Raw genomic sequence first — 15,144 nt, forward strand, 5'->3', positions numbered from 1 at the left:
CTGCACTTCATGTATATCCACRAATGGGCTGCTGAAGCTAAAGGACGAATCCATTCTTTGCTTTTGCTGCTTCGCTCTGTAATTTTTTTCCATTCATCACTCAGACCTACTGCCGACTCAGACATACTGCCAATAATTCCATCACTAGAAAGTGATGGTAACTCCAGCCTCCTTTCAACACGGAAAAAAGAAATAACTAAAGCATCAATGATAAAGAAAAAAAGAAAAAAAAGATACATCTATGCAGTCAGAAAGGGTGAAAACTGGCTGTGCTTCAGCCTGTGGAAACTTTGGCATGGACTTCAGTAGGGCAAGATAAATGCCAGAAAATTCTTCAAGATTTATAAAATAAAACAAAAGTTGATGAGACAGTTAAGCTTCAGGAAAACTGAATCCAAATGCTCATCAGCTTGATATAGTATTGTCCTTTTTTCTGCTTTTTCTATGTATTTGTAGGCTCAGAAATGACAACATGGAGGAGGTCAAATGGTAAAAAAACAATTACCAATTACTACAGCTAGATTAATTTCTACTTCCCCAAAATGGGAACTTYCTAAAGAACAAAGTATCAAAACACAACTGCAAAGGAAGGCAGCACAAAATCTTATCTAAGTTTTCCTTTAAATTGCAAAAAACACCAAGTGATAGCAACTTTGCTGGAAATTCTACTGCAGTCTCAAAACACATGAAGTCAAAAACATCTCCTAACTGCTGGCAGCAGTTTTTTTTTTTGGCCCCAAAGTAGGTGTATTAAAAATATATATATTCATGTCTTCAGAAACATATACAAACTGATTCACAGTTCACTGAGGACCCGATTCCCAAATCAAGCCTGGGGAGCATCAGCAATTCACGGAACATAACGGCCTGTGACACCCAGGGGGGCAGACCCCCAAGCTCATGGTCTCTTCTGGCCTTAAGTTCAACGACTCTGTTGCAGACTTGTCCAGCCGAGTATGTGCTTGGAAGTGCTTTCAATTTCCATTTTAATGCAGAACTATATGATGTAGTTTGTGACTGCACCCACACTTGACTGCGATTTGGAAGGTAACAAAAGACAACACTYGGGATAATAAAAAGCAGCTGCACATAGAAAGATTTAAAGTAACAGTCTGCACACTTAAAAAGTGCAGTTTATAAACATATGCTTATAAACTTATATTTCCAAAATAAGTCAACAGTAAAACTAGAGTGCTTGTAGTACAGCAGAACTTTGTAGGGTTAACTGTGCTTCTGTCCAGAGAGAGAGAGAGAAGGAACACATGCRCACACACACGCTATCGTGAATAAAGTTATAATATTGCAGCATTACTGGATGGGCACATCCTGATGCAGCAACACGGGGCATCYATCACAGAAGCAGAGCACTGAGCAAATTAACCCGCCCTGGCTCTTTTCCAGCCAGACCCCACCACTCATTTATTTCGCCGCTTTCAAGCGCCGGAGCTGGATGCATTGGAATGAGTCAATGAGCACACAACAGAAGCAGCAGACTGCAAGTTTTGCTAAGAAACAAAGAGAAAAGTGTACGGAGACCGAGATGCAGCCCCAGAGACGTGAAATGCTCCCATGGCATGGGTGAGTCATATAGAGAAAGACTGGAAGAAGAAAGAGAGCAAAGAAAGAATTCAAGCTTGATTTTTTTTTTTTTGCCAAACGTGGCAAGAAGGATCCCTCTCCTTCATTCAAGAATTAGAGAAAATAATTGAGTATTTCCCAAAACAGAAATCCTTATGATTGGTGTTATAAGCAAAATAAGCGATAAACTAATTCGCACACAGAGACACACTAAAGAAAAGGCGTTGTGCTAGACACTAGTGAAAAATCCGAACTGAGGATCTGCCAGGTGATGAAAAGAGACTACGCTACAAAGGATCTTCCTGGATACAAAGTGAATTCTACAAAAATGCATGAGAAAAAGGTAAGTTCTTCTTTGCATGAAAATTGCAACCAGTCTAGTCAGCAAGCGAGCACTCAGCTTGCTCAGCGACAGCTGTTCTGGTGCCTGCTTGGAGGGGGAAATGCAAGTGTTAAGTGTTCAGCGGAGCACAGAGAGAGACGAGACACAGAGAAGGAGAAAAAGGGAGAAAAAGGCTCTGCTTAATAATAGCCTTGCTCGGATTACAAAAACACCAAGCAGTTTACTCACCTCCTCCCCTCACTCCCACCCCCTTCAATTAATGGGTAAATTTAGATGTCTCAGTTCCATAAATCTTTACGGCTCCCTTGGGGAAGTCACCAGTGTTTTATTGTCCACAGCTTCCTGACCCTCACCTGACAAATTGGGAACTGTGGACATTAAGACGGAAAACTCATRTATCATTTCCAAAGATATTTTGGGGGTGACTCCCTGTGGGGAAATCGGATTCTTAATAAGGGGAAAATATAGGAACTGCAGCCTGCCTACGCACACGCTGCTGGAGTCTAGACACTCAGCAGAGGAGGAGTTGCACATCCACAACGCGAGCATCTGTCTTTACATCACTTTGTGCTTACAGCGAGGAAATCTACATACACTACGTCCAAAGGAAATCATTTGGCATCCAAATTAATCTATCACTTTTTTTTTTTTCCCCTGCTGAAGAAAAATAACGGGAGCTGAGGCACGACTTGCTTTTCACAGCTAGTGAATGCTGAAGGCTGAACCTCCCTACAAAGGAGGTTCCCTATAAACTGGACCCGAGCAGCCAGGCATGGACACCAGACAAGACTCTCATTTTTAAGATCTAGCGGCGCCCAGCAAGTCCCAGGATTCAAAGTCTGGACACAAGCTCTGGACACATGGTTAGTGTATCTCAAAATAGCAGATGACCAGTTTACCATACTGACCATGCTGGCCTTTCTTCAGGACCATCCGGGACCAGAGAGGAGCACTGAATTCTCGCACCATCCCCGATTTCTGCACGAAATACAACTCCGGTGCACCTTCTGTCGGGCACAAAAATGTCCCATCCTTTACACTTCTTGAACGGGTCTGGAGTTGGCAATGGATCTCTGTCGCCTCTCTCCGTAACGGCAGAGCCCAAGCACGACTACCCAAATGACGAACAAGGAAACAAAGTGCGTTGGGCAGCCTTGCTGATCCTCCTGGTGATAATCCCCACCATCGGGGGGAACATTCTTGTTATCCTGGCGGTGTCTCTGGAGAAGAAGTTGCAATACGCTACCAACTACTTCCTAACGTCCCTGGCAGCGGCGGATCTGCTGGTGGGTCTCTTTGTGATGCCCATTGCCCTTCTCTTAATAGTATTTGGTAAGTACAGCACCCTCACTTCTGTCAGCAGGCCAGCATGTTGGGTACAATAACAGAACTGTTTATTTTCTACTATCAGATTTCTTTTTCAACTCACTTGGGTAATGTCTTTGRAGGGAGCGTAACCACTAGGCAGATTTCTTCCCCACTCGAAGAACATTTGGGACTTAGAAATGACATAAACTGGAGAAGGGCAAGTGCATGGAAAATTATGTTGTTGCACCTTTTATTAATATTTTGAATAACATCAGCACAACGTTGGTTTCTGCTCTGTTGGGTATTACAGCAATGGCAAGCTGTCTTCTCTTGAAAATATGGTACGAAGGAGGAGTCTCTGCGCTAAGAGAACTAAGCTGTGAAGAGTTTGTGAAGAAGTTCTTAGGAGTTAATGCTACCCAAAGTACAGACTTGATACCAAGATAAGATCAAGTGCAGTGCAGTGAGAGATGATGTCGGAACGATCACAAACAACAGGTTTGCCAGCGTCAGCCTTAGGGAGTTAATTTACCTGTTAAATCAAGGCACCTTCAATCTATTTCTGTACTTAATGTAGGTAGGATTTGGATTATCACTTAGTCTGGTTCACATAGAATAAAATGGATTTTTTTTGTATATAAATATACACTGAGTTTGGCATTTTCTTTCTTGTTAGTCARGACAGAACAAACGTAACTTTTTCATACTCTTAACATGTCCAGTCTTATTTGAAGTACTGCTCTGGTAACTCMTCAGAAGCAGCTCCACAGAAAACTCTTTTTTTTTTTTACTCCTAAAGCTTTTTTAAGAAAATATTTCAAAATGACTATGGAAATATCATAGAAATTGGAGGAAAAAAACCCAAAAACACATGGTGAGAGGGATTTCCAAAAAGTTATGATTTAATTACCTATCTTTATAGGTATATCTATAGGTATATTTATAGATAGAGATAAAACTGAGCCATAAATAACGGGAGGTTGCAGGACTTTGATTTTTCTATGCTCGATCTCTCARAGTTGCCTGAGCAACAAGCAGACAAAAGCTAAAATTTAATTTCAAAAAGGCCATCAGTAGGGTTTGTTTGCAGCAGAGGACTGGTATCCCGTTATTAACAAATATATTTGTTCATTAAATGCCTTGGCACAGAATTCTGGCATATTACAGCCTGCTTTTCTGCAACAGAAGTATGAACTGGAAAACAGCATTCAGAGCTGAAATCATAAAAGAGATTTTTCTAAGCAATTTTCAGGAAAAAAGCGATTTCTAATTTATAGAAAACTGTGACTTATAGAAACCACTTGATACGGGGTATGTCTCTATAKATACATATAGAGGTAGACAGATCTATATATGTGCATATGCACATAGTTACTRTAATTGCCGAGTTCCTGCAAAAGGCTTCTGAAATAACAAAAATGATAGGATTACTAATCATAAAAGCACCAGCATTTGAYTAGCAATGAATACAGAGGAAAGGTATGTACTAGATTTTGTATGTGTTTTAATTTTATTAGACTACTAATTCCTTTTCTTTTTAATTTTATAAGAAGAATATTGCTCCTTAATCTCTCAACTAATCCCGTGCTAAACCCTGGTTACAACAGTTTAAAACGCGTGAGGAATCTTAATTTCCAAGGCAAACAAAAGCATCTTTCACGTTCAAGAAAGTTACAAGAAAGCAGTAAAATTAGATATAATTAACCACAGCAGATTGCTACCAGTCTTTTGCATAGCAGTGGTTAAGACTAAAATTACTTGCATAAAATACCTGTTTCACAGGCAATCTCAAAAAAAATCCTTTGCCCCTCCACCAGCTGGTGGAAGACACGCTGGTRTTTATAGAAAGTTTATAGTAAGAAAACCACGAGCAAAACATGAGGGGCTGCTGGAATGGAGCAAGAACACAGACATTTAAGTACATAACAAGTCTCAATCTCCAAGCGACGCTGGCCAGAGAGCTACCTGAATGCAGAATAATCACTGCTGGTCAGAGCCAACCCCACRAACCTCCTGGCACTTCCACCCAGGGCTGTTTCCATAATAATAAAATAGCTGCGTGCAGTTGCTAGATAGAGAATATAAATATTATGCTTCCGATTTTGGATTGCTGACTAATTAACGCGGAGAATATTTGAGGGAAAAGGTGTGAGCTAAAATGCAGGCACATTAAACCTTCCTGACAGCAAAAAATTAATGTGCCACAGAACGTTCACCTTCAAGATCTGCTCCAGATACTGGCTCCTGATTGTAYGCTTGGAAAAAAATCTTCAGAAATAAAATGGTCTCAGTAATAAACAGCTACTCTTTAATTTTTTTTTAAATTGTAGCTCTCAGGTATAATATTCCAAGTGGCCAATTATTTCTTTTCAGCARAGCGACTGAAATGTATTTCGTTATAAACATATATTGCAGCTTCAATTTAAAAGAGTGCAAACGTCACGGTTTACCAACAGTTTGTGACTTCTAAGGTCTTCCTATTCCTTTCACAAAAAGGAAGGTGCATGCTAGGAAATAGGTGCTTACTTGGAAATCCAGCTTTCAAAAGTTACCTGAATGCAGAGCGCAGGGTGTTCCCAGCTAAAGAAGCAAAACAGAACTGCTGCTGCTCTCCAGCTGGTGAAACTAGCAGATGTTTCAGAGAGCTCCTCTGATTTACAAAGCCCGCAAGCAGCAGCAGTGCGTTGCCTGTGGCTGGGTGGGCAGTGGAGGCAGTGGGTGCACCCTGTTTTAAAATACATTTTATATTCTCAGTATGTACCCGCTTAAAACCCAAAAGRTAGCACTGTTATCACAGGCTGCAAATGTTTATTTTGTAAAGCTCAGCACTAGCAACTACAGCCTTAATCTTCCTTCCAYCACTGATTACCAACCACAGCAACTCTTCCTCCCTCGCTCACTTGTAGAAAATGTAACAGATAAAACTGGTGGCACTGCTGGCTAGTTTCAAAACCAGAAGTGTAAAGATAAGTAAGAAACACAGAGTTTGCTTTTCATAAAGCATCTCTAATAAAATTACTTYGATGAAATTCAAAATACGGCACAAGAGTAAAACAACTACTGCCGAACCCGTAATTGTAGTGGAGAAATCAAGACAAGTGGTCGCGGTGAGGGACAGAGCAAGACACGTTTTAAGGGACACGCAGACCGTGAAGTCCATTAAGCCAAGCACCGACCCCAGGCTGAAAAACACTTGGAGACCCATGGGTCTGCAAACACCCACAGCTCAGTCTGAGGACGGCGCCAGCTACTGATAAAATAGTCAAATTTCGGTACATCAGTAAAAGCGCCATTATTTAACAGGAACAAAACGACTCCTCTAACAAAATCCTTCACAGGCAACCCGTTTCAACTGCCTTTACAGTGAAAGAACAAATAATTTTCAAGTCTATTTAAAGATTCTTCTTAATCAAGCTTATACATCCATGTAAATAGAGCTTTCCCCCAAGCTTTCAGAAAACCTTTGGGCTTATGGCAAGAACAGCTTTTCTATACAGTGCTCCATTCGAAGGATTACAAGTTTCCAAGGTATTTCCTATAAATAAAGCTTTTCTCATTTCATAAATCAAAGGCACAGCTGCAGTAAAGGGGCACTACWTTCCTCTTAAGGTACAAGACAAACCACAAAACATGCATTTTCTCTTGCACTGACGGAAAAGTAAAGAAAGGGTCTGCAACAGCAGCCCTGCTGCTGCTGGGAGGGAAAGAGCCTTTTTATCTCACACAGCCAGATAGAGCCGGAAAAATCAGAGAAATTTTCTAGACATGTTTATCAGGTAACCTAGGCATAAAACATAACAAGGAAAAGAGCACCCACATTGAAACCACTGCACTCCTTTATATCAGTATTTCAGCTCCCAAGGCAAAAGTTTTTCAGCTCCCAAGGCAAAAGTAAGTAGAAAATCTTGCTCTACACAGCTAATCATGTAATGCTTTGGCTTGCTCCACCAAAGGGGACATCTACAACGGCAGAGTTAGCATACTAACAGTCCAAACTGTGTAGGATCTCTTGTGAACTCCCTATCAGCACTTGCTGGTAGCTATTCTTTACACCTACAGTCTAAATTATTAAGTCTTTACATCCTAAAGCATCTCATCTTTACCCTAAAAGAACAGGAATGGTAAATAGCGAAACGTGCACTAGTAAGGGAAACAAAAGCACAGCTTGAAACGTCCCTCGCACACTACAGAACTTCTAACATGTGTGGCAAACAAATCTAAATAGATAAAAGCAAATTAACTCTATGAATCCTAAATGGCTACGTGATTCTGAAAGAGCTCTAGGTATCAGAGTTGCACAGCAGTTATTTTGTACAAATACTACCAATATCCTTCAATTGTTGTCAGCCAGTTTTGTTTGGATTAGAAATACAGTCACGTACTCAGCAAGATAGCACTATAAAATGCCATATTCATGAGTGTGATAACTTTCTGCCTTCTGCATCTGCCTCAAGAGAAAATAATTCAAAAATACCAAAAGCCTTCTCTGTTAGGCTGTGGTCCTCAACTATCAAAATCTCTACAGCTCATAAAAATATACTGCATCGCTCTGCATTAGACAGCTATTTAAATACATCTGTAGTCAAAATGAGGAAAACACTCTTCGGTTCCTAAGTATTTGATGGTTCTGTTCTGCACAGAGCAAATTAATTGCAAAAGGAAAGAATTTATTATGCTGTGATACCRAAATCCGCTCCAGAAGGCAAAGCAGCTCTAATTCAGGGCGCCGCGTGCACGTACGCCTGACAGAAAGCATTAATTGCGCAACTGAAATCCAGCAGTGTTATCTGAACATCCTTCAAGATGTAAAACATGCTTTCCATAGTTCACATTTTATCTGTGTTAACTAATTCTTCACCATAAGTCAAAAAAAGAATTTCTATATTTTTCTAGAGTGAACAAGAATATTTCAAGTCCACCAGACCTATTATTTAAGTGACTTTTTTTTATTTTGGTCTTCCTGAGTTCTATAGATGGTAGTATAAACTCTTAAGAGGTTTTGGTTTTCCTTTTTTTTGTTTAAAAAGGCACCATATTTTGGAAGCTATTAAAAGTGTAGACAGAAACATTAAATTTTGCTAATACAGCAATTATGATTGTCATATATGTGCATAACCAGATTTTTTTTTTTAACACATAATTTAAACTAGCTGATRTTATTTTGGAAAAGGTGCAAGTAAATAGTAAAATTTAGTGGTTAATGCTTTTGAAATAAACCACCTCTTCCCTTCTTGCCTCATTTCCTGCACCATGCTCACCTGGAGTCTGCTGCTTTGGGAATGACTGAGTTCCATTCTGGGCTCCATCCATCTCCTTACCTACAAGCAGGAGAAGTTTCCAAACATACAGAGCAGGGCAGACCAGGCTCTTCACAAGTACAAATCTTTATAAAAATTTTTCCATCCTCTGGGGCTATATGTCTAAAGACATCACCACATTATTTCCATGTATCAGTCACTTGTGAAAAAAAAGTATTTTCATCTTAAATTATTGCAAGATTACTCCATTGGTAAGATAGAGCACAATAATATTCCAGCCTACTTAACAGTCTTAGCAGGCAGATGCATTTACTGAGATCAGGGAGATGAAAAAATAATGACTGGCTAGAAATGTCCTTTTTTCTTTATCATGATTCAGTGAAGGACTCATTCTCTGGCAGTACGTTTAATACACCTACTGACTGAGCACAGCTGAGTTTTGTAAGGAGGGAGAAAACACTTAATATGTTGGTGCCACCGTGAGCAGAAGGCACTCTATGAAGAGCTTCATTGTGGTTCATTGAGATTGGTGGTGTCAACACTGGTGGGGGGAGACAGCTTTCAGAAACACCAGCGTTTCGGAAACCTGAACACTACAAAACCCTTCAGCTCCAACACAACATAGCTGACAGATCTTGGTTTTGCTGTATAGACTTATATTAAGGACAGAGAGCTACCAACAGAAACAGGATGCAAGATTTAATCCAAGCTGTTGCTCTCAAAAGAGATATAAAGGACAATCCCTTAAATATTATAAAATTATTAATATCATAAACAGAAGAATCCTGCTTTGCCATATTAGTGCTCAACCCTATCTGACACACAGAACATGTTCCCTTTTTAGGCCTCTCTGCACCGCACTGAGCAGGATCACCAGTAACTTCAAAATTCAAGCCATGACTGGGCAACGACTGACTAAGAGATTGGTTATGACCCGTTATCTCCTTCATTTGATATAACCTTAAACTGCTGGACTATCAAGCGGAAAAAAATCATTTAARAGCCTAAGGACTAAGCACAGCCATGGTCCATTTGTGCCAAACCTTTTTATTCTGAGCGCCTGCTACAAAGAGCTGATGACCTAAAACAGACAAAAAGCCAGGGAAAGTTTATAATACCTAGACAGACTGATCAACATGATGGCAACAACCATGCTGCCAAGGAGCTATCAAGTAAGACTGAGCATCACTGAGGGAACGTCCCACTGAGGGACATCTAACATTAAGATTTTCTCAGAGTTACTGATGGCAAGAAAAAGTCATACAGTGAAGATGCACAGAATGCTATAATTGAGGGTTTTTTTTTTTTCTCTCTTTCAGACAATTCCTGGCCTCTTCCAACCGCTCTGTGTCCCATCTGGCTGTTCCTTGATGTCCTCTTTTCCACAGCTTCCATCATGCACCTCTGTGCCATCTCACTAGATCGCTATATTGCCATCAAAAAGCCCATCCAGGCCAGCCAGTACAACTCATGGGCTACAACCGTCATCAAAATCATCGTGGTTTGGCTCATTTCAATAGGTATGTGAGACTCAGAGAGCAGAAGTGTAAAAGCTCTTCATGTCCAAAGCAACAGCTGAACGCTGGGCAAAACTGAAAATGGCCAAGTACTATTGATCACTGTGGGTTAGCAAGCCTGGGATGGCTTAAATTCACCTCTTGGATTGTAAATGGCTACATCATAAAAAGGTTTCTTGACAGATGCTCCTAGTCACGCTTATCGCAAAGGCCAAGGGCTGCAGGGAAATCATTGTTCTTCTTCACCGTCCTAAAAGTGAGATGACATCTGCATGGGTAGCGTCTCCCCTAGAAAGCAAAATTTTGGGTTCCTCTGGACCYAATCTGTTGGCTTTCTGTTCCAAATACAATTTGAAGCCTTGAGCAGATGCTACTAAAATCAGTGCCTTGCTTATCAACATTACAAAACACTCTAATTTAAAAAAAATATAAATTTAAAAAGCTTATATGAAAGATGCAAATGTATATCCATTTCTATTAGCATCACTCTGTTGTGCATGTGGCATTTAACCTTTCTTTAACGATTCTTTTCTTTGAAGAGCCATTCAAAGAATTTAAAGATTTAAAGACATCTGATAAATGAGCCAAAGCAGCGAAAACTCTCAATTCAAATAACTAACCTGCACTGCACGTAGCAATGAGCACAGTGTTGTATGCTCCGGGTRCCCAGAGAAAGAACAAACTTATTCTGAATTAGTTTGACCAGTGATGCCCAAGACCATAGGTACATCCAGCATCCTGACCCAGGTACACAGGTGCCTAAAGTAAAATTCCAACATGAAAAAAAAAAAAGAAAAAGAAAAAGAAAAAGAACAATAACAACAACAACAAAAACCCAGATCTGTGATGACAGGAAAAAAATCGTATTTTATCACAGGAAAGAAAGCAAATTGTTAGCAAGACAGGACACTTAAAAGCTGACCTATTACTATCAGAGTTATTAATCAGTGCAGCATTTTTTCATTTCTTTTTTTCTATCACAAAAGCACTCTGCAGCCGAGCCACCGCTCAGCTCCCATCTCCAATTCAAAGGCTAATTTGATTCAGTCCTTTTTTTAAGGGTTTGCTGTGCCTGAAGGTGTCCTTCTTATTAAGGAAGGGGTCAGGCAGCTGAAGGGAGAACTTTTTGCTGCTTGCTGCTTTTGACCCCCTTCAGTAAGCCGGGTAGCAGAGAAATACAGTAAATCCCTAGATCCCCTTAAGTGGTATCAGGAAACACAGCACGAAGAACCTTCAGCAGACAGCAAGGAACCTGTTGTTTTTGTTGTAACATCAGACTGCTGGCAAATGAAGCGCTGCCTGTAATTTAGCGGTTATAAAAAATTCATTTAAGACGACAAGACTGCTAACATTTTTTTTTTTCCAAACGAGCGGTGAATTACAGAGCTAGCTAGCTAGCCTCATTTAAACACTCTTAAATATCCAAGAGACTTTTAACAACAAATCCATCTCAAAAATATACTACATAATTTCAACATCTGCTTAACTATTTCCAAGTCAAGCAGAGTTCTCAAAAAGAAAAAAGGAACAGCTGGGTCAGATCACTTGATGTGGTTAAGATGAGAGAAAAACAAGTTTTGTGTATTCACGCAGTTTTACACAACTGGCCTTTGAAACGTGCAAAGTCTTCCCCAGGAAAATAGATTAAATCAAGCAGACAATGTTAGAAAAACTCATTCCACTGGAGGAAAAGCTACACTAACTATCACAACTAAAGTCAAAGCAAGGTATAGGAAACCTGGGAATTTGGCCATTCTATGGTGCTTCCTAAACCTCTAAAGTTAAGCCCCATCTCAGTTTAAAAGGTCGTTCTTTTAAAGCAGACCTTGTCAGCTTTCACAATGTGCTAATCATCTCAGTTACCCACTTGATGTTCCCAGCAACTCATATTCWTTCACTCGCTCTATACCTACTCCAAAGCTCAGGAATCACCTTGCCTTACAGACCTTAGGTCCAAAAGGGACGTTGCAAGCAAATACCACSCTGAACCACTTGTTTTTTCTTCTCCAGGCATTGCTATTCCAGTCCCCATCAGAGGCATTGAAGATGGGAACGGCAACCACACAAACATAACGTGCGCCCTGACGCCCGATCGCTTCCCCGACTTCATCCTGTTCGGATCGGTGGCTGCCTTCTTCATTCCCCTCACTATCATGATAGTCACTTACTTTCTGACAACCCAAGTGCTACGCAAGAAAGCCTACCTGATCAACAAGTCCCCGCAGCGTTTCACTTGGTCAACAGTGTCCACAGTATTTCAGCGGGACGTGACACCCGCGTCCTCACCAGAAAAGGTGGCTATGCTAAACGGCTCCAGAAAGGACAAGACTTTGTCCAGTGATGTGCCCGTCTGTAGAATGTCTACAATTGGGAGGAAATCCATGCAAACGATCACCAACGAACAGCGGGCCTCAAAAGTTCTGGGGATTGTCTTTTTTCTTTTCTTGCTGATGTGGTGCCCATTCTTCATAACAAACATAAGTTCAGTCCTGTGCAACTCCTGCAACAAGGAGGTTTTTCAAAAGCTCATGGAAATCTTTGTGTGGATAGGATATGTATCCTCAGGGGTGAACCCTCTTGTCTACACACTCTTCAACAAGACATTTAGGGAAGCTTTCAGCAGGTATATCACTTGCAACTATCGGACCACAAAGCCTGTCAAGGCCCTTCGGAAATGCTCCAACAGAATCTCCTTCCGAAATTCTGTGGCAGAGAATTCCAAGCTCCTCGTTATGCACGGGATGCGAAACGGGATTAATCCCATTATGTATCAGAGCCCTATGAGGCTGCGGAGCTCACCCATCCAGGCCTCATCAGCCATTCTGCTGGATACACTGCTGCTCACAGAAAATGAAGTTGATAAAACAGAAGAACAAGTCAGCTACGTATAGGGGGATGGCAGCAACGTTCATATGTARTATTACTGTATGTATTCTAGGTAACTGTGCTATAAGAAGGTATAAATAATATTTTTCTTTTTGTTATTTATGCAAGCAATATCTCATAAATTTATATTAATTCTCGCCTCTGAAGTCTCCTCTATTTTAACCCTAGATCCCATGATAACCACAATTGCATTCCCTGATAAACAATGGCTATTGCAGAACTGTAGCCCGCAGGAAGAGGGAAATAAATAAAAGAAGCTAAATCAATTTGAGTAACTGACTTAGTTATCATCTCCAGCCTCCTCAAAGTATAACAAAGCCACCCATCTACAAACACTAAATGAATAAATTTCCTTTTTCTGTGGGGCCTTTGGAACCTAAGGGAAAGCCTTCAGTGATCTAGTRTAGTTCAGGCAAAATGAAGAAAAGCCAAAGACAGAACAACTATTCCACTTGAAAATGTGAGCAAGTGTTTAAGAGAGAATGATGGCCAGCAAAAGTGGGGCAATACCAAAAATTTGGTATCGCCCGTTTGATTTGCTTGGTTTCTCCAACTGATCTGATCTGGTTCCACTGAAGCTGAAGGAAATTTCTAGCATCAACTTTACCCCAAACATGCATCTCAGGGAGATAACACAGCACTTGGCTATTCGCTTTTGTCAAACTGGACAAATACCACATTTTTGCTGCAACTTTGTTTCTTGCCTCCTCTTAGGCGATGTTCCTTAAAGTTCAGTGGTCTACAATGTCACTCCTTCAAATGATATCACATAAGCTGAAAGACRAGCTGAAGTAAAACCAGTCACTTGAAGGATACTGATGAATGTCTGAGTCCAGAACAAGAAAGCACCGCTTTAGGGGGGTGATAAGGTTTCAGACCTTTAGTTTAAGTTCAACCAGTTGTCATTTTTGAATGTCCATGCTTCCCTGGCCCCAGACCAGGCCTGTTATTCACAGAACACTATAGACAAGGCCATAACATCCAATATCTTCATGCGTCTTTCATATAAACATTTATTTTATGATGTTGCTGTAAAACAAATAAGAGTTTTAGTMGCTATTTAATAATAGTTTGCACTTCCCCAAAAAAAGCATAATCTTTGGTGGTCTCAGCCCTCAAAACTTAATCAAGCTGCTGTCCACTCAGAWGGGGCTTTTCCAAATGATTTCTATCAAGAAGCAGCATCTGGTTACCAAGTATGAAATATGAATTGTCAAAGAGAAATGCATCTCTCAGATATTGTTTCAAATAGATGAGAAAGCAGCAGTGTCACCTGCAGAAGGCACTAAGACCTCACCGGAATATTCTGACATTTGGGTTAGTTGTGAACAAAAAGGGAACTCAAAAAACAGATGCAATTTTARGTTTCCAGGATGATGGAGTCAGCAGAACAGAAAATGTTTTGCCAAAAAAAAAGCTTAGAGAATTGCTCATTTAGCTTGGCAAAACAGGCTGAGGGGGGATATGACTGCGCTCAGTAAACACACATCAAACAGCAATCACCAGAGATGCAGAAAAGTTTTTTAATCTGAGTGAAAATTTTATTATGTGATCACAGAAGTGTGAAACAACCATAAGTTACTTTAGGTTTGATGTTTAAATATTTTCAACTTAAAAAAAAGAGCTAGAGCAGATTTTCAATGGGAACAATAATGATAGCAAGCCGAAATGATTTTATGAGCTTTATAAATTTATGAAAGAGATGGGGAGTGAGTGGAGAAGAGCAGAGGGAATGAGGTAGGAGATAYCTTTCAAGTCTCAATCAAGCCTGCACTTAAAACAGAAAGATTTAGTAATCCATAAATAAAGCATCTTGCATATCAAACCTTTATACCTCAGAAGATCTATATGTAGGAAAAAAAAAAAGTGCTACATTCCAATTTTTACCAAAAACTTTAGAACTCATTTTCCATTATGACTATGTCCCAATAGAGTTTAGAAATGATAGAAGAAAGATTTTGCATCTCTCAGGAACTCACAGCAAAAATATAAAAGAAAACCAGTCCCTCCAGAACGCACTTAAGCAGCAGAGCGCTACTTACTCTGTCATTACTGTTTGCACCACGCAATGTATCCACCAACCTAATCTTCTTGGGGAAAAACAAAACCAAAGCACACACCCCCCCAGCAAGTGTTCGTTCCAAAGCTTTAGCATGGATAATGCTGGAAACCCTACAGAGAACAGGCAGTCCAGGCACTGAGGTGCCACCTTGCACTCTCCAAAGCCCTTCAGAAGGGTCACCTTTTGAGGGGG

The 15,144-nt window shown here is 40.3% G+C and overlaps 2 protein-coding genes across 2 annotated transcripts in view; one reads left to right on the plus strand and one right to left on the minus strand.

Moving 5' to 3' along the window:
- The window catches only part of PSMD1 (proteasome 26S subunit, non-ATPase 1), a 69,990-nt gene that overhangs the window by 31,167 nt on the left and 23,679 nt on the right, over positions 1-15,144 (minus strand). The gene's annotated exons all lie outside the window — the stretch shown is intronic.
- On the plus strand, positions 1,398-12,908 carry HTR2B (5-hydroxytryptamine receptor 2B). The gene is made up of 4 exons (XM_026045445.1): positions 1,398-1,921; positions 2,585-3,253; positions 9,807-10,007; positions 12,015-12,908. Exons 2-4 carry the CDS (start codon positions 2,944-2,946, stop codon positions 12,893-12,895), a joined length of 1,392 nt encoding a protein of 463 aa, XP_025901230.1. The 5' UTR covers positions 1,398-1,921; positions 2,585-2,943; the 3' UTR covers positions 12,896-12,908.

Source organism: Nothoprocta perdicaria, unplaced genomic scaffold (genome assembly GCF_003342845.1).
Source record: "Nothoprocta perdicaria isolate Ctin4 unplaced genomic scaffold, notPer1 scaffold_4, whole genome shotgun sequence".
Classification (NCBI taxonomy): Eukaryota; Metazoa; Chordata; class Aves; order Tinamiformes; family Tinamidae; genus Nothoprocta; species Nothoprocta perdicaria.